The 27,281-nt window shown below is 43.2% G+C and overlaps 2 protein-coding genes across 4 annotated transcripts in view; one reads left to right on the top strand and one right to left on the bottom strand.

Moving 5' to 3' along the window:
* Nucleotides 1-3,853, top strand: part of Stambpl1 (STAM binding protein like 1) — a 61,771-nt gene extending 57,918 nt beyond the window's left edge. For all 3 annotated transcript variants that reach the window (XM_036166879.1, XM_036166873.1, XM_036166886.1), the window contains 3 exons: nucleotides 1,545-1,657; nucleotides 2,992-3,091; nucleotides 3,535-3,853. In XM_036166879.1, the coding sequence (XP_036022772.1) occupies nucleotides 1,545-1,657; nucleotides 2,992-3,091; nucleotides 3,535-3,591 (270 nt within the window). In that variant the 3' untranslated portion in view covers nucleotides 3,592-3,853. The remainder of the gene's footprint in view (nucleotides 1-1,544; nucleotides 1,658-2,991; nucleotides 3,092-3,534) is intronic.
* Nucleotides 3,854-5,232: 1,379 nt separating this feature from the next.
* On the bottom strand, nucleotides 5,233-18,755 carry Acta2 (actin alpha 2, smooth muscle). Its single transcript, XM_036166970.1, has 9 exons — nucleotides 18,673-18,755; nucleotides 15,693-15,844; nucleotides 14,847-14,975; nucleotides 12,275-12,385; nucleotides 10,733-10,817; nucleotides 10,126-10,287; nucleotides 8,473-8,664; nucleotides 7,004-7,185; nucleotides 5,233-5,518 (listed from the first exon to the last, which is right to left on the bottom strand). Exons 2-9 carry the CDS (start codon nucleotides 15,819-15,821, stop codon nucleotides 5,375-5,377), a joined length of 1,134 nt encoding a protein of 377 aa, XP_036022863.1. The 5' UTR covers nucleotides 15,822-15,844; nucleotides 18,673-18,755; the 3' UTR covers nucleotides 5,233-5,374.
* Nucleotides 18,756-27,281: the final 8,526 nt, after the last annotated feature.

Here is a 27,281-nt window from a genome sequence, read left to right on the forward strand (position 1 = left end):
ATTTAAATTGACTTTACTGAATCAAGCTGTTGCAATGGAATGAAAATGCACAGCTGTTAGTTACATTTCAGAAGCTTGGTGAAGTCTGGCTGGTTTTTAAAGCACACGATAATAGCAGCCAATCCCAGGGCTAGATCTTCTATAGAAACTCGTCATCAGGTAAAAAGCCTGAATGGATCTGGCAGAACTAGAGTTGAATTTTAAATGTCTTAGCTTGACTGGCTCTCTTCTAGAAGATACTGCACTCTTGATCTCAGTCGCATCCTTGTCTACAGAACAGGGATGATAACAACACAGACCTTAGTGAGGACTCTGTCATAATTCATGGAAAGTGATTCATTTTCGGCCTACCACTTTGTTTCTTTGTAATAAGTGCCATTTGCTGCTACCACCACCACCACCACCATTTTCCTTTGCAATGGGAGTACCATGCCCCCATGGGAGAGATGTCCTCCTGAGCATAGAAATGGTTCTTTGAGGCAGAAATGGAGGACTCAGATGTTTGCATGGGTGCATTCAGTCTGAAGTCAATTGATGGACGTAGTAACTTTTCTATGTGACAACTTGCTGGGTGCCTCCACAGCACAGTGGTTCCTTAGAATACTTCTTCCATTCTGTCACAACATAGAAAGCAAGCTCTGTTTTACTCAAAAAAGGTGTTCTCTGGCAGAGGAGCGATGTCAAGCCCTCTTACTCATCCCTCTACTAACTCTTTGCATTTTAACAATGGGACAGACACTGGGTGAGTGGCTCTATGCAGGCAGGGTGTGTGTTTAGCGTAGATAGGATTTCATTTATAGTCTCCTTTCTCTTTGTGCAGATTCAATGGCTAAGCTTGATGAGTATCAAACACCTTTAGGAACTTGGAGACCCCCCCTTCCTGTTTATAAGGACAAAAAGCCACAGACAGTCTCATTTATGTGCTATATTTAGTTCTGTAAGAATACAAAAGTGCACAAGACTCCAGGTTTTTGATCTCTGTGGCCATGTTGCTTCCTCTTCTTGAGTCTGGAAATCCTTGTATGTAGACCAAGATAGTCAGATTGTTACCTCGTTAGATTAATGGAGGATCTATTTAAAGCCCCCTGCAAGTGAAGCCATCTCACTCTTTTGTACAAAGAAAGCATTCATAGGAATGTTGTCTCTAAGTCATAATTATTCCAAGAAAGAAATAGCATGGTAGAAATGGAAGAATACTATCAGCCCCACCTAATTAATTTTATGTCTGTCTGTCTGTCTGTCTGTATGTATGTATTATTATTATTAGTTGTTGTTGTTATTGTGTGATGTGTGCAAGTATGCAGGTATGCAGATGCCATGGCACACATGTGGAAGTCAGAGGACCTACTTCAGGGAGTAGGTGGCTTCCAAGGATCAGATCCAGGTCATCAGGCTTGCTTGGCAAGCACTTTTGCCCACTGAGCCACCTCAGCAGCCTTCACCAATACATGTTTTTCATGTGCATTTGCTTAGTGAAAATTACAGGAAAAGTTTTAAGCGAAGCCTGACTCCCCTGACGAGACTGTCTTCTTTCCCATTTGTAGACACACCCCACGCAAACTGCGTTCCTGTCCAGTGTGGATCTTCACACTCACTGTTCCTATCAGCTTATGTTGCCGGAGGCTATTGCCATTGTGTGTTCCCCAAAGCATAAAGAGTAAGTGTAACGAGAGGGCCCCCAAGTCCATCATGCTACGGTGCTCGGATATGAGGCCCTCCGGCAAGAGACGGGCTGTGGCTAGTTTCTGTATCCCTGTAGCTCCATAATCTATTGTTGCTGTTGTCTTAAGCCCTTTCAAAGGTGAGCCTGCTAGTTCCCCTTCTGTTATAACATGTAATATGTCAACATATGTCCTATGATAGCATGTAACAGGGTTGCCATCACAGTTGATTTTGAAAATCATATTTCTACTGTTCTGTGTTCTATGAAAGTAATTTACTTAGCCTTGCTCAGTTACCACAAAAGCTTTCCTAGTTTGGGAACACAAATGTTATTACATTAACACAAGTCATTCTTATCTTGGAAAGAATGACTTTATTCTGGAGCCAAATGTAAGTGGCCGTGGCACAGGAACATGGATTCAAGTTGCCCTGAAAAACATATGCCACCATGGAAGCGGTTGCATTAAATTTTGGTGTTTACAGAACAAAGCTGGTTCTAAATCAAGCATTTACCAAATGCGCTGGCAGAAACAGCATGCAGAATGGTTACAGCAAAGCAGGGGGCGAACTGTGCCGTGGGGGTCACATGTTGTCTGATGGCATTTATAACTTTGGGGTTAATGAAAGGTCTGTTAAGAATATTTGCTGAAACTGATAGTCACCCACACAGATGTGGGCAGTGAATAGTTCTGAAGGAAACTAAAAACAGCTCTAGGTAGTATGGCACTTGTCTACAACATTCTAACTCCAAACCAAGGAGTTCAGTCTTCTGGCCTCGTATTACAGATCTTTTAATACAGGAGCAGCTTTTCATTTTCTGGAGACTTCAGTTCACAAGTAGTTATAATCATAAAAATCAGACAGACGTTGTTGAAGCCTGACTCTACCTGCAAGCTGCAGGATACCATAGCACAGTAATCCTACTTCGTTATCCTTCTTCATCCTTCATCCTTGCCTGTCCTGGGTGGATGTGAAGGACACTAGATGAGAATTTCTCTGAGGTGTTTATCATAGTGCCCAACACTGCCACCTGCCTGATCACTGATGGAACGAACACTAACATTACAGAAGTTAGACCTGTCTGCTGGGGTGGAGAACATGTGTATGACCTTTCCTATGGGGTCTCAACAGTTCAACTACCTGTCCCTTTTGGGTCCTGTGGGTGCTTGGAGATCAGTGTATCTATTGGTAGTCATGGTAAGGGTAGTTGTGAGAGTCCCTGGGAATTCCTGGTTTGTGATTTCTTCCTCCATCCCATCTGAGGGATGTGCGGGTTTATGTCTTCCCGGATGGCCTTTAACTTTGTGTTCATTTTCATCTCATCTTTAGCACAGGCATTTTCAGGCTCACCAATGCAGGCATGCTCGAGGTTTCCAGTTGTAAAAAGAAAGGCTTTCATCCTCACACCAAGGACCCCAGGCTGTTCAGTGTGAGTAGACATCATGGATGATTGTTGTTGCTCTCACTATTGTTACTACTACTACTACTATCATCATCATCATCATCATCATCATCATCATCATCTCCATCATTGAGACAGGGTCTTTCTGTGTAGCCTTGGCACTCCCTATACAGACTAGACTACCCTCAACTCACAGACATCCACCTGCCTCTGCCTCCTGAGAGCTGTGTTTAAAAATGTACACCACAATGCTTGGCTCAACAGCAGAGATTATTTTCACACAGATGTTCATTGTGAATAGAGAGCATGAATTATTCTCAAAGATGTTTATGTTGTGTTTACCCTACCCCAATTCAGCAATATTTATAAAATTCAGGGAAAAAAATAACTAAGAACTCTATATACCTTCCCTAAAGAAAACCACACATTAAACATTATTATGTAACACTTTTTTTTCTTTTCTTTTCTAGATATGCAGCCATGTGTTAGTAAAAGACATAAAAACAACTGTGTTGGATCTGAGGTGACATATTGCAGACACAAGACCATCCTCACCAGATAGCTGCCATAGATACGTGTGGCTGCTGAATTTCTTATGATGTTTCCAGAAGTGACTGATATTTTATATTTATATATTTTAGACTAAAACTTTGATATTTATTGTTCTTGCACATTTGAAGTTTCCTTTTTGGGTTGCTGTGTCTCAAAGGAGGTCACATGCTGTTCAATCTATACCTATTAATGTACCCAAATAATATCCTCAGAAATAAATTGTGCTGCAAATAACAATATGTCTATTTGTAAAATTTTGTTTAGATTTATTTATTTTATTTTTATATGTCTGAATGTTTTGCCCACATGTGTATCCTACATGTGTATCTGAGTATCATGTGTGTGCCTCGTGTCAACAAAGGTCAGAAGAGGGCTTTGGGTCCTCTGGGACTTAGGTCATAGCCAGCTGGTTGGGTGATAGGAATTGAACCCAGGGTTCCTTGCAAGACCAACAAGCGTTCTTAACCACAGAGCCAACTCTCCAGCGCCAATGTCTGGTAATTTTTTTTTTTGTCTTTGTACTTCCCAAGCTGACAGAAAAGGAACTGGTGAAGTGGGTAGCTCCCCCTAAAAGTAACTACTGTCTGGGACACTCTTGGTCTCCTCATGTGATGACTGGTGATGACACTATCTGCACATAGTTTTAAAGAAAAGATAGCGGTGACGTGTGACAAGCCTGTGCACGATGGGCGACATGCCTAGTCCTTGAGAAGTGCTGCCATTTTTTTCCTTCCTTTTAGTGTAAATACACCCACTGCAGTTTTTTGGGTTTTTTGTTTTGTTTTGTTTTGTTTCAGAGAGATGTTGGTCCGAGGACGAGGAAAAGATGATCCAGGAACATTACGAGACTTCTAAAGAAGTTTCTCAGGGTTTTACAAAAACAAACTAAAAAATTATACCTTCTTACATACACAAGGTTTGAAGTACATTGAAGTCAAATAATATTCAAGACTTGGTGCGAATTAAAAACCACACATGCAGCTGGGTGGTAGTGGCGCACGCCTGTAATCCCAGCACTTGGGAGGCAGAGGCAGGTGGATCTCTGTGAGTTCAAGGCCAGCCTGGCCTACAGAGCTAGTCCAGGACAGGCTCCAAAAGCTACAGAGAAACCCTGTCTCGAAAAAACAAAAACAAAACAAAACAAAAAAACACAACAACATAAACAAACAAACAAAAAAACCCACACATGCATATTCATGCATAGGTGTATGGTTTAATACAAAAGATGTAATTTTAATAAAACCATATTGCTTGGCAAATTTTGAATAGATGTAAGATTGTTTTTGTTTTCACCTTTTGCCTATCAGGCTACCATTTTATGTATAAAATAATATAGTCGCTCAAACAGTCGTGAAGTCAGTGTAGATTTTTCCTCCTGGTACTAGTATATATTCTTATATGTAATATATGCAAGTCCTATGCACTCTCAAATGCATCCTGTGTACATCTTTTAAGTGGACATTCCCCTGTTGAAGTGATTTTTATCCATTGCCTGGGAACAGGTCATTCTATTGCGTCCCATTCTTTCTTGACCACTAGAGGGAGCCACCCTATATAAATGAGTCCCACCTAACCGAAACAATTGATTCATAGTGTTGATAGGCCAGACCTAGAAGTTAAGGGTAGCACATGTCTGATTTATTTAAAAACACGAGTAACAAGTCAAAGCTTTGGGTAGGAATGATTTAGAAAGGAACCGAAAGCGCTGATCCACGGAACATTCACAGTCGTGTGCTAGAGACAGAGCAGGGAGGTGACTTAGAAGCATTTGCGGTGGACGATGGAGGGACCAGCTTCATCGTACTCCTGTTTGCTGATCCACATCTGCTGGAAGGTGGACAGAGACGCCAGGATGGAGCCGCCGATCCAGACGGAGTACTTGCGCTCTGGAGGGGCAATGATCTGTAGGATAAGAAAAAGAGAGCGCCAGTGCCAGAAGTGCCTCACGCTGGCCCTTCCTGGAAAAGAAGGGCATTCTTCTCATGCCAGGGTATAGGGATTCCCCAGTGAGCCCACTGATTTTTTTTTTCATGCAATCTGTGCCAAGTCGTCCCTAATTCCTTTACCCCTTCATTGAGCAAACCCTGAGGTCATGTGGGGCCTCTGCATAAAAGCCCTGCCAATGTCTCCAGAAGAGATTCCAGGAGCTGTGCCTAAGAGCTCAGCAGGACCTGTACTTTCTGTAGAAGTCCTAGTGTGTGTGGAGACATGGTAATTTTTCCAGAAATTTCCTCGAAAGTGTTCTTTACCTGACTAAACTGGCCACTGCTTTCTGAAATCCCAGTCAGATGCACCGTCCAACACAGAGTCCCCGGGTCCCCCGTCCGAGTGTTACCCTGCAGGGGCTGGCTTTACTCAGAGTGTAAACTGGAAATGCTCATTTTTTTGTTGTTTTGGTTTTGTTGAGCCAATAGCTTAGGCAGAGTGTGGAGCATCAGGCCAGGGTGTGATAAGCCACAGCCACTCAAACATAGAGGTGAGTGATGTCAAATTGTCCTCCAATCTTATTGCCTGACCAGCAGTGGAGGCACTGAGGTTCTGAAACTCTGGTCACAAGTTTTCTTTCTGTCTGCCCACAAGCTCTGGTTCAATATTCAGTTTTTCCCTCACTCAGCTCTCACTGTATCGGCCCTGTGCTAAGTGCTTTACAGGTAGTAGTAGCTTATTTGACTCCTATAACTAATTTGAAGGGTAGGTGTCCAATGAATCTCCTGTCACATACAAAGACATAGGCTCAGGAGACTGTCCATAATGGTCACCAGTGGCTGTGTCAGTATCAGGTTTAATTTTAAAATTGGTCCCCACAGGAGTTTTGTTTTGACGCTACACATTTTTATTTTCCCACAGTGTGGGGTGGTGGTGATAAGTTCAGGTTTCTAGAAAGTGGCACAGACCATACAGACAGACACTTCCTGACATTATTCAGACTCATTCTGTGAACACGTCATCTTGGCGTCCCCAGTTTTATCGGCTCTCTGTGCTCTCTGACCATACCGGGCCCCCAAGTTTCACATCCATTTCCATTGAAGAAGGAAAGTTTGGAGGCTTCGTCTAAGTCCCATTGCATGCAGCCTGCCTGTTTGCAAACTCCACTAAGTAGGCTCTGCAGCATGTTCAGCCATAGAAGGGAGAGGGATTCTAGCCAGTCAGACAGGCATCAAAGGAGCCGGAGCCTCCAGGAAGCAGTGCTCCCCTCTCACCATATAGTCCCTCTGGAAAGGCTTTCTCAGAGCCTGTTTTAAGGGGCACATGTCTAAGTTTAAACCACTCCCACCTCAGCCACACTGCCTTTGGAAACAACAGAGAACTTTTTAGGCTGCCTCACATGCAGTGGCTGCTCTAGAACTTCCCTCCCGCTTCATGAATCACAGGGTCTCCCAGTGGTACCTTGATCTTCATGGTGCTGGGTGCCAGAGCTGTGATCTCCTTCTGCATCCGGTCAGCAATGCCCGGGTACATGGTGGTACCCCCTGAGAGGACATTGTTAGCATAGAGGTCCTTCCTGATGTCGATATCACACTTCATGATGCTGTTGTAGGTGGTTTCATGGATACCAGCCGACTCCATCCCTGGAAAAGAGACACAAGCCATGGACCTTGGATGCTGGGGGAAAACTCGGGTTGATCTCGAATAACCATGTCAGCACAACTGCCTAATCTGAGTGAGGCTGGCAGGCATCAGGAACTAGAAACTACCATCCAAGAGACCAAAGGGCCTTTGTTATGCTCCACACCCTCCTACCTCCTATCTAATGAGGAGGCTCAGCTGCAGCACTTCCAGGGAGAGGTTATAACATGCTAACACCATTGTCTCAGTAGAGATTCTGCTATATATGGCTTGAATGAGGGGCTAGGCCTTCAGATGCTCCATAAAAGGGAGGGCCAGGGCCATTGATCAAAGCATTCCCATCTCTCCCCAGCTGTTAACACCCAAGGTGGAATTTGTTTAACACTGGTCTCCCTATGTTTCCTTAACTGGCCTGGAACTTGCTGTAGAGCGAGCTGGACTCAAACCCATAGAGATCTGCTTGCTTTTGCCTCTCTAGTACTGGGATCAAAGGCATGTACTACCATGCCCAGCTACCAAGATGCTTTTTATGCAATCTTTGTACAGACATTTGGCAGTGGGGGTGGGGGAGTGGGGAGTGTGTGGCTGATTGTCTTGTTGATTTCTGATGCATGGTTTTTTTTTTTTTTTTTTTTTGTAATAAACCTCTAGGTGGCCCCCTCATCCTTCTTAGCCCTGTCATCTAGTTATAATGGCAACACCACCACCTAATTGCTCACTGCTGACAGTAGCAAACTGTTGAATGTTTGTTTTGAACAGGCACCGGGGGTGGGGGTGGGTGGGTGGGGGGGGGTGCTATACAACTTTGCTATAAATCTTCCAGCTACCCTAGTAAGAGGAAACTGAGTGTCAGGTTAAGTGACATTCTCAGAATCCTGAGAATAGAACAAAGTCTCAAGCTCAGGCCCCAGCTTCCCAAGAAGACACTCTGCCATGCCAAGAGTGTGAAGTGGGCACCCTCTGACTGTGCCCCTCCCCCACCCTTCCGAATCAGTTCTTCTTCCCCAACCATCCCTGTGCTCCACTACATCCTAAACACAGACAACGTTCATCTTTTGCATTATAGGCTGAGAACACATTTGTCGGGACCACAACTTAAGAGAACTTTCCAAGGCACTCAAGTCCTTTCTTGGCTGCCTGGGGTCTTCTCATTTTGACCACGTGGCACTTTCCCTGCTGTCGAACTGCTTCTGCTTCTGAAGCCCTGATTCATTTCTACCTGCCAATGGGTACTAGTAGCCAGGACTGGCTGGGTACAGACCAGGGAGACTCCACTACCCAGTGCCTACCGATAAAAGATGGCTGGAAGAGGGTCTCGGGGCAGCGGAAGCGTTCATTCCCAATGGTGATCACCTGCCCATCGGGCAGTTCATAGCTCTTCTCCAGGGAAGAAGAGGAGGCAGCAGTGGCCATCTCATTCTCAAAGTCCAGAGCTACGTAGCACAGCTTCTCCTTGATGTCACGGACAATCTCACGCTCAGCTGTCAAACACATACAAACAGGGTGCACATTAGGGTTTGCAGAGGGGCTACAGCCTGCCCGCCCATGTCACTCTCTGAACCAGCTCCTCAGAAGACTCAGAGTTTTCCAAATGACTCAAAGGTCTTTGCTTCCCTTCCCAGATAGGTAGTGGCTCAATCTTTGATACATTCCTCACTTTTCGAAATGAAGCAGAGGCTAGCTCAGGACAGCTCCAGTTCCGGTGGCACATATGAAGAGAAATAGGGAAAAGATGGCTGCCCACTACTCAGGCTCCTGTGCCTTAAGATTCCAAGGTACTAGTTCCACCTGATTCCTGGGAATCTTTGGGTGGTGTTTGGGGGAAAGAATAGAGTTAATTCAAGCATATTGGAAAAGAAGATTGCAATGTTTGTCAGGGTTCACAAGCATGGAGCCTAGAATTGGCTCCAAGTACATCTAGAGACCTAAAACTTGGGCAGTTCCCAATTTGTGAGGATTCAGGTAATTGGAGACAGAGTCACTGAACTGGCCTTTTATCAGGAAAGTGTGAGTGATACCAGCTATGATGCAACACACACACACACACACACACACACACACACACACACACACACACACGTATCGCTGCCCGCTAGACCTGTGCTAAAACAGATGATATTGAGCGCTTACTCTTGGCAAAGCATCCTACAGGCATGGTAGTGTTCCATACTCATAGAGTCACAGGAGGCAGGTTCTGCCACTGGGCCCGTATTACAGATAAAGGGGCTACAGCTTAGCAAGGCTGGTTAGTGTCCAAGGTCACATGGCCAGAGGGTAACGAGTTGGGACTCAAGTCCTGTTAGATGCCTCAAAGATTGCCAGTCACATTTCTCTATCCTTACGCTTTCCTTTCTTTTTATGAATGCAGAAATTAAAAAATGCCCAAGTAGCTCTGTGGTGTAGCTCCGTTGTAGAGTGCTTGGCTGGCAAATGCAACACCCTGGACTGATCTCTAGCAGTGTACAGACAAATGGAGTTTACTCTGACTTGCCCTACTACACCTGCCTCTACAGCCACTCTCAAAGGAACTGTAGTCACTTTACAGTCACAAGGCAGGAAAAGCTTTGTTTTTCCCTGTGCATTGGCGACAGGCTTTACTGTTGTTAAGTCATGAACTACCAACTCTTTTGTTAGTTTATTTTTTTAATTTTAGTTATTATCATTACTGTTATGTGTGCATATGTGTGTGTATGTGTGTGTGTGTGTGTGTGTGTGTGTGTGTGTGTGTGTGCACATGTGTGGGTGGCAGAAGGTAACTCTTGTCCGGTGTCTCCTTTCACTGTGGCTTCAGGGACAACCTCTGGTTGTCATGCTTGCACGTCAACCAGCTGAGCCTTCTCTCTGGTTCTGTGACCCCTTTTGAGTGACAGTACTCCTTCTACTAAGTAACTGAGCAACACGCTGTCTTCCATCCTCTTCCCTTCACCTCCCCTGGGCCTCACCAGTAGTCACAAAGGAATAGCCACGTTCAGTCAGGATCTTCATGAGGTAGTCGGTGAGATCTCGGCCAGCCAAGTCCAGACGCATGATGGCATGGGGCAGGGCATAGCCTTCATAGATGGGGACGTTGTGAGTAACACCATCTCCAGAGTCCAGCACAATACCTAGGGAGACCATTGAGCTGCTGTAAGTCACCGCAGCAGCTGGTGTGCAGTTACTTGCTCTTCTAGTACACTAAAAACTATGGGGAGCAGTAATTCCTAAGCCTCTAGAGAGGACGTGTTTGATGGGAGAGGTAAAAAGAGAGTGTTTGTGGGAGACGGGAAGAGGAAGAGGGAAGCCATTGGAGAAATCTTGCTAAAGAAGTGGGGTCCAGGGCTGATTTTGAAAAAAAAGCAAGTTTTTTGGTTTTTTGTTGTTGTTGTTGTTGTTGTTGTTATTGTTGTTTTGTTTTGTTGTTGTTGCTGTTGTTGTTTGGGTGGGGATCATCTCTGTCTGGTCTAATTCACTTCTCATCCGTCACAACCCAGAGGATGTAACCGTCAAATATCACAGGTTTTTTTTTGGTGGATTCATTTGACTAAGGTTCCCATTCCCATGGCTACCTACCAGTTGTACGTCCAGAGGCATACAGGGACAGCACAGCCTGAATAGCCACATACATGGCAGGGACATTGAAGGTCTCAAACATGATCTGCAAAGGAATCCAAAGTGTTAAGTAGACGATGCTGTCAGTCTTACAAAGAACACATAAGTGCATACCCCCTTGCCTGATGCAGACCCTCCAGACATGTAAGAACAAAGGAAGGAAGGCCAATGCAGACCTGGTCCCAGGAAAAAGATAAATGAAGGAGGTAATAGACAGGGCCTTCACACTGGTTACCTGACGGGAGAGGACAGGAGCCAGCCTTGTGAACACAGACCTGGCGAGGTGAGGGGTGGCTAGCTGTAGGCTCTAGTCTTGGTCCTGAATTGGATGTGATGGGGTTCACTAGGGTGTTTTTTTTTTTTTTCCTTATTTCTCACATGTAAAGGGAGAAGGGTTTTGGACTAAGTGAGCTCTCAGAGAGAATCTAAGAATCATTAACTACATCAAAGACAAAAAGGAAAAGACAAGAGAATATCCAAGGGACATCAACCAAAGCCCAGTGCTTAGACTAGCTATGAACAACCCTGGCTGTGTGGTCTGTCTCAGGTTCAGGTTAATCTTCAATGTCTATGCAATTTTGAGTCAATGCCAGCCCTGGAATCAGGTCCCCATGGCTAGGGTGGGAGATGCTAGGTATGATCTTGGCATATAGGACCTATATCATGGAATAGAAGGCTACATATAAATGCAATCCATTAGTCCAAGGAGTTTAGGGACAAGATTAAAGCCAGAACTCCCTAGGCTCCTCCTGCATCAGAAGATGTCCCCAGCCTCCATTTTGACAACATTCTTCAGTGCATAAAGCTGAAGGAATGTCTGATGTTTGCTAGAAACCCATAGTTTTCAGTCACTTCTCTACCTCCACATAACTCACAGAATGACAGTTGTTACTACAAGTATCATTTCTTCTGAGACAGAGTGGTCTCCAGAGCAGCTGATATTATCATTTGACAGCTCATCCACACCAGAACTCTCTGTAGCTAGCTCACTGGATGGTCTCTTGCTGTAGGGTCTTAAGTGTCAGACAGACAACAGTGGCAGTAATTGTTACTAGTTGTTGATGTGTATTATGCCACATACCATGATACTCACATATCATCTTTGCATCATTAGTCTGCATGTCTATCCCTTGAAAATGATAGTATTAATGTTCCCAACAAACAAAGCAGCTGGGGGTTCTCAGAAATTAAGTGACTTTCAGTGACAGATTCAGTTCCTACTATGTTACACTGCATTTTGAAATGACTTATCGGAAGTTTCTAACCCTAGATATGTTCCTTCTTAATTAAACCTTTCAACATTTTTCTTGCCCTTTGAGGGAAAATGGTCTAGTCTTTGTGCAGTAAGGAGGTGAGCACTGTCATGATCCCTGGCCATGGGGTCTCCAGGTGGACAGTCTGGGTGAACTGCCCATTAGGGCCTTCTGTCTGCCATGCTGTGCTCTTACTCTAATTAGCCTTACCCCAAATCCAACAGTGTTGCATTCTGGAGCAAATATTTACCTGGGTCATTTTCTCCCGGTTGGCCTTGGGGTTCAGTGGTGCCTCTGTCAGCAGGGTGGGGTGCTCCTCAGGGGCCACACGAAGCTCGTTATAGAAGGAGTGGTGCCAGATCTAGAGGGCAGGGAAAGAGAAACACAGTGGTGTGCTGGGAAGAGCCTGGGAAGGGAGCAGACTGTGCAGACCAAACCAGCATCAGACGAACGGTACAAGGCTTCATCTGTGTAGATGCAGACCCAGAGGCCCAGAGGGTGTGCATAGCACACACAAGGCTGCACATCCATTTGAGTGACTAAGCAAAACCAGGTCTGTGTGGCAGGATGGTGTAGTGGTCAAGGATACAGGCTCTGTAGTCAAATGAAGACTGAGACCACAGCTGGGCGGCTTTCTCTTTGTGTGAGCTAGCAAGTTCCTGGCCACTTTCACCTCCAGTCTCACTACTGGTAACTGAAGGAGAAAATAAACAGTATGTGCTTCACTGGTTCTTTTGTGAATTACATAAAATAACACTGGAGGAACTAGTCAGCCCAGAGGCTAGAATGAATAGCATCATTCATTAATCAGCCACATCTTCTTTATTCATGCCTTCCTTTAGTTTATTCATGGGAAATTGATTTAGGACAATGAATAAAAGGACAAATAGCTATACATGTAAATGAATGGGGCTCACCTGAAAACCTAATTGCCATATTTAATGTTTTTAGAGACTGTTCTTGGCTCTGTGTGTGTGGGTGGGGGGGGTGTAGTTGTGTACAGGTGTGTGCAGGTGGGGAGAAGGTCTCCACCTCTGCTTCCCTCAATATTTTCGCCCTCCAGGGATGGGAAAAGCAGCCTCAGCAGGAACAGTCTAGACCTCCATTTCAGGAGCAGATGCCAGACCTTAGACACCTCCCCACAGCCCACGCCCACCTGTGTGTAGTGTGTTTGTATTTTGGACAAAAGTGCACTGGCTTTATAATTGAGCAACCTCTTTAATCCCTGGATGTTAAAAGAGGGCACATTATTATGGAAGGACTAAAATAATTCCCCTTTTAAAGAAGGGTTGTTGTCCACCAGAATTAGGAATTTGAGATTGACCCAGGAGTAAACAGGCATGGCTGATGACAATTTGCAAACTAACAAAAGTAAAACCAACTTTAAAGAATTTGTCACGATTCTAGTTTCCTGTTTTTGGCTTTGTGGTTTCCGGCAAAGAAAGGGACCCTGGCAAATCCTGGCCCTGTGGGGGTGGGGGGAGGTGAGGGAGTGAAAGGAAGAAAGGGTGGGGCTGAGCAGTTTGGGAAACCATCTTCATAAATCATCATTACAGTAAATATTAGTGGGCAACTATTCCTTAATCTGTTCATCTTATTCCACTAAACAGATAATCAGTTGAACAGACACTCTGCTCTATAAAATGAAAAGGCAAAAGCAGAGTGCTCAGAAACCCTGGTCAGTCCTCTATTATACCCTGCAGTTACCTGAAACAAGGTTAAAAATACCCCAATCCTTCCTCCACTCCTTTTCTCCAGAATATGCTCTGAATTTAAATGCCAGGAAGGCAGGATTGGTTTTTGTCTGTTTGTTTGTTTTGATTTGTTTTGTTTTCCATTCCTATACTCTCTTTCACTATACCGATCATAGCCGGATCATCCATGCTGCTATGCTCCATGGAGAGACGCCTGAAGGACTCTTTCCCGCTGGTGATGCTGCCACCTGCAGGGCACAAACTGCAATTGCGCCAAGTCCACAATCAGATTAACTCAAGCTAAGGATGGGCAGCCCTTGCAGAGAAAAGATTTACACATAACTAGCAACACATTTTAGTAGCATTATGTGTAAGGATTTATTTTTAGATGATACATGTGAGTATATGTGGGTGAATATATGTGTTTTGGAGGATACAAAAAGCTAATAAATAGTTAAATAAAAACATGTTGCAGGTTTAATACGTTCTGCTGCTCTTAAAAAAATCATCTCGCTTTTTGATTGTTACTTTTGCTTTTTTGTTACTAGTGCTTCTGAAATGCCTAATAACAATCTTCATAATCCTCAGAAATTTTTAGAAATCCTAAAAAATTGTCAGTCACAATTTTACTTCAATATATTCAGGGGCATTCAGGAATGTACCAAAGCTAATGTAGTCTCCTCTTCAATTGTAAAAATTAAGAAAACTGCTCAGGGCAAATTAACAACAACAACAGCAACAACAACAAAACACATTCAAGAATGGGCTGGCTAAGGGTCTTGCCAGAACTCTACCTCTGGATACCTGATGCTCTGGGGATGCCTGTCCTCAGAAGGCAGTCCAATGGATGTGAAAGAAAGTCATTCCCACATTAGCAAAGGGCTACAGACCTGTCTCCCACCAATTTATAAACTCCAATAGCCAAGGTATTCATTTTCTAAAAGAAGTCAGTCAAGTGCTTTTCAGTGAGTAATAATCCAAGCTAAGCAATAACAAATAACAGCGCAGCTGAGCAATGATAGCTGGCTGTCTTCCACAGCAGCCCCAGGCTGTAGTGTGTGGTTCTGATTCTCGGGAGCTTTGGAATTCTGCACCCTGAAGAGTCAGCCTGCAGCAAGTTCTCGGTACCTTTTCCATGTCATCCCAGTTGGTGATGATTCCGTGTTCTATCGGGTACTTCAAGGTCAGGATCCCCCTTTTGCTCTGCGCCTCGTCACCCACGTAGCTGTCTTTCTGTCCCATTCCCACCATGACTCCCTGAAATGGTTCAACAAACCACAAGTCAGTTCTTTCCAAAACTTGTGAACTGATGATTTCTTTGACAGCTAACGTGATGTAAAGTTACACTTGGTAACAGTACTGCCTTTCATCTAAAACCAAACTCGGTAAGGTTGAGTTTTGTTTTCCTTTCTTTCCCAGAAGTGGGGATGATGTACATAAGGGCAGCTTATGATGATTTCTGCTGCTGCTGCTACTGCAGTGAGGACAATGGTCACGGTGGCTGTATTTAGATTGTGTGCATGAGAAAATGACAGAATTTTTACTGTATTGTAATTATATATTATTATATATTCTGCTGTTACATATTATATATGTTATATGCATATATGTACTATCAATATATAATAAATATGTGTTATATGCATATAGGTACAGTATATAATAAATATATGTATATATAAAATCTACCAGATAATCTATATGTTTGATATGTGAAATTGACATATATTCCTGGGCATCAGTCATCACCAATATGGAGACAGAGAAAGAGAGAGAGACAGAGACAGACTGAGAAAGAGAGAGAGCACGCACCTTGCATCACTAGGTTATATCCCAACCTATCATAGATATATCTTTCACAAGGTTATGTAAACTCTGGGAAGAAAGCACCTGACAATCGTTGGATACATGTAGACACAGAAAGATCTAGCCTATAGTCCAGTTCTCTCAACGTTCAATGAGAATTTGGCTCACCTGATGTCTGGGCCGTCCCACGATGGATGGGAAAACGGCCCTGGGAGCGTCGTCACCAGCGAAGCCAGCTTTACAGAGCCCAGAGCCATTGTCACACACCAGGGCGGTGCTGTCCTCCTCTTCACACATAGCTGGAGCAGCTTCACAGGGATCTACAGAGACAGGGAGGAAGCAGTCCCCGCTGTACCAGAGTAGTCATCAGAGCTCACCATCACTCCAACCCACAGACAGGGTTCTTGGCCCTCTTGTGTTATTTTAGCTGGAGGTTCTCCTGAAATCTCAACCAACACACTCTTTATCTTGAAATGCTTTCACTAGGCTGTAAAGCCTTTGATGAGCTCCACCGCTGACTTCCAGGTTAACACCACAGGCCCTCAGCGCAACAAGTGGAGTGTCACAGGCTCTCATAACACTCTCAAGCTGGCCAGAGCATGGAGTGAGTGAACAAGCTGCAGAGATGGGAGTTCCAGAGTAGGAAAACAGATTTCCACAGGGACATGGTATTTAGCACATATAAAGAACTACTATCCAATTTTATTTGCTTATATCAAACCAAACTCACATTTTTTTTTTTCTAAGTGTAAGTTAATTTTCGTTTCCAAAAAGGTAGATTTTGAGGAATGGGCAGTCTACGACAATTTGAAAGTGTTAAAATGTGTCTCATTTTTAATGTTTAAAAGAGAATTATTTTGGGTCTAAAGATTTGTATACTTGAGGAGACATTAAAGAAGAATCAAAGCTGAGTGTGATGATGCACACCTGTAATCCTAGCACTTGGGAGGCTGAGGCAGGTGGATCACAAATTTGAGACCAACAAGAGCTGGTCTAATATAACAACATGAATGAAAATTTTCCGAGATGTTTGAAGTTGCAGGAGTTGATAGTGTTTCTTCATTAATTAAAGCCACCGTTAAACTGAAAGTCCCACAGTATGCTAACAGCTGTTCTTACTTAAGATTAATAAGTTAGGGAAAGTAACATCTTATGACCATAATAAAATGTGGGCTTTTTGTTTGTTTGCTTGTTTGTTGCAAAACTTACTTATTCTCATCAAGGTATTTACTGGGGATCTTTTGAAGCAGTAAGTATTGGGTTTTGTGCAAGTCTTTATTCTGAGTTCTGACCTGTCTTCTAAACTTGGTTAATTGAGCATATACTCCTTTGGTTTTAAAACAAAATATTAATTAACTGACATTTAAGCTTGGACTTTTGAAAGTTTGGAAGGACAGTCAGAGCTTTGCAAATGGATATCATTATGTGATTATTATCATCATCCAGAAGTTTTATTTGTAATTTTTTCTTTCTTCCAGCACTGCCCTCCAGATTAGAACAAAAATCTTCAATGTGTGGGTCCCCTCCCAAGAACAGAAGACAGGATTTGTCCATGGTCTGTTCTTTCTTCTCCTCACTTTTCTCTTTCCTTTCAGACACTGAATTATATTTGGCTTCCTTTCTAGTAGGTGTTGAGGAGTCAGAAGATAGTTTGTAACTCCACGGAGATACAGACAAAAGCAGCGTGACTGTCAGAGGCAGCCAGCAAAAAGGGGCCAGCAGAGTCTGTGTGTATACTAAGCCTGCTTTCCAACTGAGCACCAGGGCCACAAATGGGATAAGCCATGTAGAATTAGGAAGCTCTCTCAACATGGGGAAGGATAAACCACTTAAACTTTTTGTTGGACAGAGATGACACGGAGTTTTGCTTCAATATATTCAGAAAAATGAGCTGTCTGCCCTCCCCCCCAAAAAAGTGCAGGAAAATACTATACAAATTCAGTGAAGATGTATTTATATAATTATATTTCACCAAAAAAAATGTGCAGGAAACTTGTCTTAGTGATCCTGAAAGGAGCATCGTGACTAGAGAAGCAGTCTCCTTGTTCCCAGAGGGACTGTTGCTGTGGTTTACAACTCTTATCTAACCTGAATGAGCAGCTCAGTTCGAAGCCGAGCATTTCCTAATTAGGTAAAACACTCTGGCTTCAGCGTCTGCTTTTGGAACTGCACCCGGGTCAGGCAGTTCGGTGCAGCACAGTGGAGTGCATCTTGTGCCAAAAACAAATTGTTAGGGAGGGGGAGGGAGGGGAGGAGGAAAGGACAGTACCATTCCCAGCTTGGGAGTCTCAAGCCATATTTAGTCATGAATCACGAAACGGGAAGAAAATCTTACTGAGAGAACTGCCTTCCCTGCTGAAGCTACCAAGCCCTGAGTTACAGGGGTTAGGCTGGGGTGCCAAGGCTGGCTCCACAGAAGCACTGCTTACCAGACCAAGGGACACTTGAGGCAAAGAAATGCAGATCAGTCCTCCCCTGGATGAGACACTCCCTCCTTTCTTTGCAGAAAGCATAGAAACAATGCTTTGTTGCACGTGAGCAACGGCACAAGTCTGAACAGTAAGGACACTGGCGCACTCACTGGATGCACATTTCCAACATGGGACACAGCTGTTAGAGCCAGGGAGACCCAGAAGCAATGCACACATACATTTCCAGCCAACACCAGAGGGCTGGAAACTGCCCCAGTTCCCTCCTGACATCCACTATCAGTTACCTCAGTTTACCCTAAAAACAGAGTCAGATAAACAGTCTCCAACACTAAATACGAGCCATAGACAAATCCAAGTTTCCAATGCCTAAGTAGAAATAAATGAACAATTTACCAAATACAGCTAGACTTCACCGATACAGTAGGCAGCAGGATCTGAGCAGTTGGTTTACTAGACACAGATTTTATAAATGACATGCATGAACAGAATTCCAGTCCATCTCCATCACCTTCCCCATTAAACCAAGCTTCATTTTAGCCCAAGTGGAATGTAAAATCATGCAAGCCCAAAAGCTACAATCATTTTAATAGTATAAATCTTCATTCAAAAAGGCAGAACATGCGAGTCATCCAGAGTCCCACAGACAATGTCTGGTTACACTGGGCAATAAAAGAGCCTGTGGATCTCAGTCACACCCCTGGGCTGGTGCCACTTACCCTGATGGTGACTGGCTGGGCTTCTCTACTCTGGGTGGGTGGTGTCTGGGGAAGCTGAATGCTCAAGGGTTATATAGCCCCTTAGTCTGATCCCCTCCCACTTGCTTCCCAAACAAGGAGCAGAGACAGGCTGGAGCTGGCCGTTCACTCTAACACAACCATATAGGGACCTCAGCACAAAACTCTCTAATCTGGGTGGCCAGAGGCCTGGGTCTCTTCCACAGCATTCCTCTGCTCTGCTCCTGAAACAGGAGGCAGCTCAGCTGCTTATGGGGATAAGCATTCTAAGCCCTCAGAACAACTGCTGAAATGCCCAGACACTGGGCTAGTGTCCTCGGGCAGATGCAGGCACGGTTTGCACATTCCTCAGACAATGCCAGCTCACTGTTAAGCTGGCCTTTTGGACCATTTGCTAAGGAACTGAGATCAGGAAGGACCTGCCTCTGACTAGCTGGGATTTTAAAGCAACCCTCTTATAAAGGTAGCCTGGAACAAGAGATGTCACAGTCACTCATAAATGTGGAGAGGTGTGATCATTTTATGGTAGTGACACTGTGTTTATACATCGACCCTCTGTGTAGTATTAAGGAAAACAGAAAGGGAACTATGTAGACAGAGTTGGCCAACCTGTGTTTCCCAAAGAAGAACGTGGAAGTCAGAATCCCTCCAACTGCGTTAGCCCTTGGGTGTCTTCTGTGTTGCAGCTTTGTCACTGGCTCTTGGCTGCATGATTAGGGACCGTCCTTTGGCTCTATAGATGACCATATCACCACATCATAAAAAATTTTGTAGAAGAAATTTGGAACATTGAAACGAAGGCTGCTGATCCTCCTCCATACCTATGAGCCCAATGGACAGAAGCATAGATCAGATGACCCTGTCAGTCTTCAAAGAGTTGGGCTTCAATGGACAGAGTCAATCATTTTACATTTCTGTACCCCCCCAAAGCCATAATTCTAATTCCATTCATGATAGAAATATCTTGGATGGATTCCAGAAGTACTTCTGTTCACATGTTAGGAAAACCCCAGGGTGAATGGCACCAACTGTCCACTCAGGCTACCATCTCTCATGTATTTGATTTATGGTGTGTCCACATGTATGCATGAATATTTGTCTTTGAGAAATTGCATTGTTGATTCTTAGAAGAGTCTGAATAGTTGCTAAAAGATGGGATTTCTCTGTGTTGCTTGAGAGCTCTCTACCCTGTATCTGGTTTCAATCAACTAGGGAATACAATTGTCTGACTGCTCAAATATAGAGACTGCATACTGTGACCCAGAATGGGACACTTATGATCAATCCAATGGTTTTCATCACAGGCATCATAGAAAGCAAAAATTCTACATTTTCTCTGTTTTAGTCTCTGACATGGATGTCTGTGATGATGTCTAGTTTCATGAGTGAGTGGTGTCTTGATCTGTTTATGAGCTAGCTATTCTTTTAAATACCAAAAGAATAGCTTTGGTAAACTTATATCATTTCTTTGTTTATAGTAGTTGTATTTGTTTGTGATCAGAATATTACGACATAAAAGTAGAAAATAAAATAGAACTCAAGGTTTAGTTTTATTTTTAAGAATTAAAAAAACACAATCTGAAGTAACCAAGGAGGATCAGCAACTGAAATCAATTTCTGAGCGAGTGATTAATGATCTCACTGTGTGAGTTTGAGAGTTTATATCCAACTCAAGTCTCTTCTGTGAAAGAAAGCTGCACTGGACTAGTGTGTGCATGTATACAAGGAAAGTTCTACTAGAGTGCTTAGATCACTCCCGAGGTTGACAGCCATGAATGCAGAGAGTTATGATTAAAGAAAGAGTAACATCTGGTCACTTGGTTGCAGTTCAGGAAAACTATATAATAAATCCAAGCTATAAGCATACATCCAAGAGTCATTTGTAGTTGTATTACTCTACAAACATCACATGGCATCTTGGTAATATGATTTAGTGATGATTTATTACACAGCTCTTGAGAACTGGAAACCATTTTAGTCCTCACTGGGAACCAATCCAGAGTTGAGTTAGCATGATACTCACTGGCAGTGAGGGGAATGTTCAGAATCAGCAATGCTGATGCAATAGACACTAGCCACATGCAACTATTGACTACTCCAGTCTGTAGACTTGATGTTTTTCATTTCATTTAATTTTGCTTTGCTATGTGTATATAGTGTACATGCCTTTGTGTACACATATTTACATGTGAGGGGGCACATGTGTATGCATGTGTATGTCTGTAAAAACCAGAGGTTGATAGAGTATGTATTCCTTGATCATCTTCACATGACCTATTAGACAAGATCTCTAATTTGAACTCGCTGACTCAGCTTGCCTCACTAGGTGGCTTGCTCTAGGTATCCCATACCAACGAGGATTTTATGTGGGTGCTGGGGATCAGAATTCCAGTCCTGATGTTTGCACAGCATGCATTTTACCCATTGAGGCATCTCTCCTGCCCCTCATTTCATTTAATCGTAATTAAACTTTAGTTTGCATAGACTACCATATTAGAATTCACATATATAGTAAGTTTTAAACATGATTACAATTAAACTTGAATAAAAGGCCTTAAAAAATTCCAGTGTCCTGGCTACTACTAGATTGGCTAAAAGAGACCTCTTATCCCAGAACCCATGTTCTAATTCATCACCAAGGATGAGAATTTTCACAGTAGCCAAAGTTCCTCTGAGCAAACCCTGTGACCTGTGCTGTGGATATCACTCTGTATAAATAAAATGCTGATTTGCCAGTAGCTAGGCAGGAAATATAGGCGGGACAAGCAGAGAAGAGAACTGTGGGAGGTAGAAGGCTAGGGAGGACAGACACCACAGCCGCCGCCATGGCAAGAAGGATATAAGGTACTGGTAAGCCACGAGTCACGTGGCAAAGTATAGATTTATAGAAATGGGTTAATTTAAGATAGAAGAAGTAGATAACAAGAAGCCTGCCACGGCCATACAGTTTGTAAACAATGTAAGTCTCTGTGTGCTTTCTTGGTTGGGTCTGAGTGACTGTGGGTAAGAGAGATTTGTCTTGACTGGGCCAGGCAAGAAAAATCTAACTACAGACCTGTCTTTATCAGAGTCCCCAGGGCATCACATTAGTGACTTATAAAACTGGAGTCCCTTACCCCATTCATCTCCTGAACCATAATCCCTGACCTCAACGTCCTTAAACTTTTCAGTAGAGAATACCGTGTCTTTTTTGATTTACAGAAAACTGAGGAGTGTTCATATCTATCCAATGCTCACTCTCCACTCTTATTAACATCTTTCAGCACTGTTGTACATTTGTCACAACCGATGAACCAATGCTGACACATGATTATTAACTAAGGCCATTCCTTATTAGCATTCCTTTAGTTCTTGCCTCTGCTTGTCAGTGTTTTGTCAGCTTGACAGAAGCAAGGGTCATCTGTAAAGAGGAAAGCTCAAATGAGAAATGCCTCCATCAGGTTGGCTTGATGGTAAGCTTGTGGGGCATTTTCTTAATTAATGACTAATGTGGGAGGAACCAGCTCACTAAAAGGCAGTACCACCTCTGGGCTTGTGGTTATGGGTTTTATATATATATATATATATATATATATATATATATATATATATATATATATATACATATATATATATGCAGGCTGAGCAAGCCATTGAGAGCAAGCCAGGAAGCAGCATTCCTCTGTGGCCTTCAGTTCCTGCCTCCACATTCCTGCTTTGAGTTCATGCTCTACCTTCCCTTCATAATGGACTACTAAATTGTGAGCTGAAACAAACCCTTTCCTTCCAGGTTGCCTTTGGTTGTGGTGTTTATCACAGCAGTAGAAAACAAACAAAGACTTTGCTCATTGCCCACTTTAACTTCAGACGCTCATACTGTGCATCACCTTGCATCCCATACATCATGGTGTACTTATTCCTCTTATCTGAAGATACTTTGGATGCTACAGTCTAAGAAATTATTTTAAAAGATCTTGCTAGCCTTGACGACTAGTAAGATGTTTGGTAAAATACCCCTTAATTGAGATTTGTCTGTTTTTTTCTGATTAAATTGATACTTCATATATATTTTGTTTTTTTCAGACAGGGTTTCTATGTGTAGCTCTGCACAATTCCTGGAACTCACTCTGCAACACAGGCTGGCCTTGAACTCACAGCGATCTGCCTGCCTCTGCCTCCCGAGTGCTGGGATAAAAGACGTGTGCCATCACCACCAGCTCACCAAGCCATTCTTAAACAGTACTTTTGGAGTGGACTCCATTATAAGCAAACACTTACAGGATGGAGAGCTACACTCCACCTCCTTAGGATAGAGTATCCAGGCAGGAATCTGTTTTTGAATGCATAAACAAACCTGGAGAGTTGTTTGGACAAATGACTGGAGGGTAGAGAACCACATGAAATCCTGGGGCTTCTTCCAGCTGATTCTGAATCTCTGAATGTGGCTGACATGGTGGATGGGTGTGTTCACTGACTTCCAATGGGACTAGTTAATAGTCAGTTATTTAGTTGACAATCTAAATTGTAGTTCCTATAGAAACAGTGAACAAAAGCAGAGTTGTTGATACTTTCACCATTGTGTGTTTTGGATATCTTGGGATATCCAAGGAGAAAGAGAGAGAGGGATGGAGGGAGGGAGAGAGGAAGAAGAGGAGAGAGAGAGAGAGAGAGAGAGAGAGAGAGAGAGAGAGAGAGAACTTTGAACCTGGGAGGAAATGTCAAAGAAGAGTAAGTATCGGCTGAAGAAACGGGTATGTGATCAAGAGAAGGGTCCAAGAATATCTGCAAATAGCCGAGCGGTGGTGTGCCTTGAATCCCAGCACCGGGGAGGCAGAGCCAGTGATCTCTGTGAGGTCAAAGCCAGCTTGGTCTACAGAGCGAGATAGAGGACAGGCGCCAAAACTACACAGAGAAACACTGTCTTGAAAAACAAGCAAACAAATAAATAAATAAATAAATAAAAGAATATCTGAAAATAAAAGACCGTGTGCAGAGGACCTTCATAACTATGAGTAGTTCATAGCACATAGCTATGAATAGTTCATAGCACATTCGAACCACATGTTATGATTCACAACACTGACAAACTAAGCAGTTAGTGTGTAACAGACACTCCACACTCAGCACTAAGCATAATTTCTGTTGATCCAGTTTTTAAAGTAGATACCTGGGGCTGACAGGGTTGAAGAACCTTCTCCCAAATCACACTTGGTCCCAATGAGTGGTGGGCATAGGAGCTGGACATGGGTCCATACAATTCGGGGGACTAATGGTTAAAGAAAAGAAAAAGGCTGAATTCATAGAAGAATGGTTCATCACCAACAATATCCGAAGGTTGTAAAGTAGATGAAATAGGAAAGAAGCACCCTGCTCATCCTGTGAAATGTAGAAAAAGATACCACCCCTAAGCTACTGACTTCAGAGAGAAAGTAAAGGCAAGCAAGCTGATGGGGAAACTATCATCATGATCAACCGCTTAGAGTTTATGGTACCAAGGGTATTCATTTGTCACTACTGAATACCATTCACTGTTTCTGAAGCTATCTTCCCCAAAGGAAAGTATTTTTATATTTTCAGTGCATGCGCCTGTGTGTGTGTGTGTGTGTGTGTGTGTGTGTGTGTGTGTAAATAACTGTGTGCACACACGCATGTGCGCATGCACTTCAAAAGCCACAAGAGGGCATCAGATCTGGTGCTAGAATGCAACTCAGGTCCTCTAGAAGAACAGCAAGCTTCCCTAACCACTCAGCCATGCCTCCAGCCCTTCAAACAACTTTTACTGTCACAAATATATCTGATCAGCCTTTGAGGAAAACTGTATTTGGAGCAAAGGCTTGGCAATGCCCTAAATATTCTGTCTTCATTTCCACTAACTCACAGAAGAGGAAAACTTGTGTGTGTTTGGTGCCTAGCATGTCCCCAAGCATAGTGCTTACTATGTAGATATGTGGTGAATGAGAGTTTCTTTCCCTTTGGGAGTAAGGATTTAAAGAGCAACTCTGACTTACTTGGAGGGTTATGATTAGTACCCAAGGATTTTAATTTTTTATAGTCAGTTGGCTTCAGATAGCCAAGTTACGTTTACCTCTCTCTAGAAATCCTTCTCAGAAGTTAAATTACTTAACAGTGTGTGACATTTCCCATGTTTTCTGGACCTATGGATGAAGACAATAGCAAATTCTTTCAGATTTCTTGAGTACTGGCAAATCTCTACCTGCAGCAAAACACCATTTTCATCAATGACCGATAAAGAAAGTGACAGGGCAAACTTGGATATTAATGTTATGGATCAAAAAAAAGGTAGTTCGAGAGTACTTAGACTGATATCCCAGTCCAGTTTGTGAAGAGCCAAAGTGTGCAACACACTCTTAGCTAAGCATCTGTGCAAGTTGGTTTCCATTTTCTTTTATCCTTCCTTTTCTTCCTTCATTCTTTCCTCCCTCCCACCATCTCCCTCTGTCCATGTCTCTCTCTTTTACTTTCTTTCTGAGACTGGCCTGACACTTTTGAGGGCCAGGTTGTGAGGCCTTAAATTCTTAGTGATTCTCTGGCCTTGGCCTCCAAGTGCAGAACTGTAAGTGTGAACTGCCACTCCCAGCATTTTGCAGATCCCCCGCCCCCAATTCTCCCTTCTCTACATATCCATACTTTATTATAATGTTATAATTTCAAATTACCTTCTAGCTCACCCTAAAAGACCCATTTAACCTAACTCCTTATTTCTGATTCCCATTATCTTAAATGGGCCCTACCTTGTGGCTCACACACCACATACATACATATTTCTGCATTGTACAGCAGAAAGGGAATCGTCTCTCTTTCTGAGTGCTGGTCTCAGATCTACAACAAAAGAGAGTTGAGTAACAGAAATGCAAATGGAAGTTTATTAAGATACACACTTCAAACCCAGGTGGGAAACACACAAAGAATGAATACTCTAAGAAGTGATTTAGAGCCTATCTACATAACAATGTTTAGAGATATAAAGACATAGAAAATGTCTTTGAGTCCCTAGGGGTGTCAAGTTGGGGAAAAGTAAAAACATGTAAGAAGTAAAAGTCAAATAAATGCTGGTAGTAAAAATTATTTCGCAGCTGTGTTCATATCAGCCTTCAGGCAGGCGACTGAGATATCGCCGATAAGCAATCTTTGTCCTTCCTGGTACTTAGGTATGGTACTTCCTGTTCTCAGCACTAGGACAAACTAGGAATACATAAAGGGGCACAGGTTGACTTTGGCATACAGTTTCAGAGCTATGAGTCCACCACCAGAGCCATGTGAGAAGGGTGGGGCAGAGCAGTTAGGTTTCAGGGGTTGGTCAGGAGGTAGAGAAAGAGAAATGCGGGGAGCTGGGGCAAGCTACAGGCCCAAGGGCCTGCCTCCAATGACTACTTCCTCTAACTGGTCCCTGTCCCCCACTTTTCACAGCTTCAAATAATGCTCCCATTACTGTAGTGACACATTCAACACAGTTAACTTCCATCAACTTTTATCTTTTTTACACATTTTTCCTGCACTCAACCATTGGGTTGCAAACACTTGGAGAGAACCAGTGTGCTGGTTATTCCCTTGGGTCAGCCTGCTCAGGAATGCAGTTACACAACTTCCTGTTTTCCACAACTTTCAAAGAGCTACAGTGAACATTTAGACACTTATTTTCAGTAGCTTTCCAATTTATTTAAGAAAAGAATAGTTAAGATGCATAGGAGGAGTTCTGTGGTTATAGACTTTTTTGAGTAATTTCACATTTATTACAGCCTGAGAGCTTGACCCTGTTTCCCATACATAAGGTGTGTCTGGTGTCTGCCCAGGATCCTTCCTCGGGAGTTTTAGCACATTGGGCACACCAGTATTATCCAACAACCAAAAGCTCACACACACACAGAACAGAGACTGGATCACATATGTTCTAGAATATCAGGTCATTAGGCAAAGTGGCCAACAGTGGCTGTGAGGCCTCTTCTGCACATCTACACAGCACAGATTTTTCCCAAGATCCCTTAGCCTCAGAGAAGCCCTTCCTCAAGGATCAGCAAAACTCATTGAAAAGTCTCAATCTGGCAATACATTTACTGTTAATCAACTATTATGGCTTATTTGAGGACAACCCTTCCAAGAAGTAAATTACTTATTAAATATAATTTGCCACCATTTTTTTCCACCTGAGTCCTTGGAAACGCTGTGAGCAAAATTTCCTAAAGTGTGGCCTAAACTTCCAGAACCATAACCAATGAAATCCCTGGGTAGTGAGTGAAGATATATCGTCCTAGGCCTCCCTTGAGCCTGGCTCTCTGATGTGGAGCATGCACATCTGTCTTGGAACAAAAGCCACCCTAGCCCAGAGACAGGATAAAAGGATAGTGTGATACCAAGACCTCAAATGCATACAAAAATAATGATAACATCAGTACTGTAACTATCCCCTGTTAGACTGTGGCACCACAGGCACAAGGCCCCAGGACAGCACAACAGAAAGGAGGTAAGTAGCTCTGTGGACTGTGGTTGGGTTTTGCAACTGATAATGATCTGTATGGCTTTGAATAGTCTGCAGAACCCTCGGGCCTTTGAGCTGTATGCTTACTGTTATTTCTATCTCTAACGATCTTTGATTA

The sequence above is a fragment of the Onychomys torridus genome, chromosome 1, assembly GCF_903995425.1.
Source record: "Onychomys torridus chromosome 1, mOncTor1.1, whole genome shotgun sequence".
Taxonomy (NCBI): Eukaryota; Metazoa; Chordata; class Mammalia; order Rodentia; family Cricetidae; genus Onychomys; species Onychomys torridus.

Bases quoted from the DNA above. Each gene is read 5' to 3' on its own strand.
- Acta2 (XM_036166970.1), bottom strand. From the start codon at position 15,821: ATGTGTGAAGAGGAGGACAGCACCGCCCTGGTGTGTGACAATGGCTCT. The intron at 14,976-15,692 runs GTGAGCCAAATT...GAACCATTTCAG, and splicing joins TGGGACGGCCCAGACATCAG to GGAGTCATGGTGGGAATGGG. The intron at 10,818-12,274 runs GTAAATATTTGC...ATTCCTTTGCAG, and splicing joins ACCGGGAGAAAATGACCCAG to ATCATGTTTGAGACCTTCAA.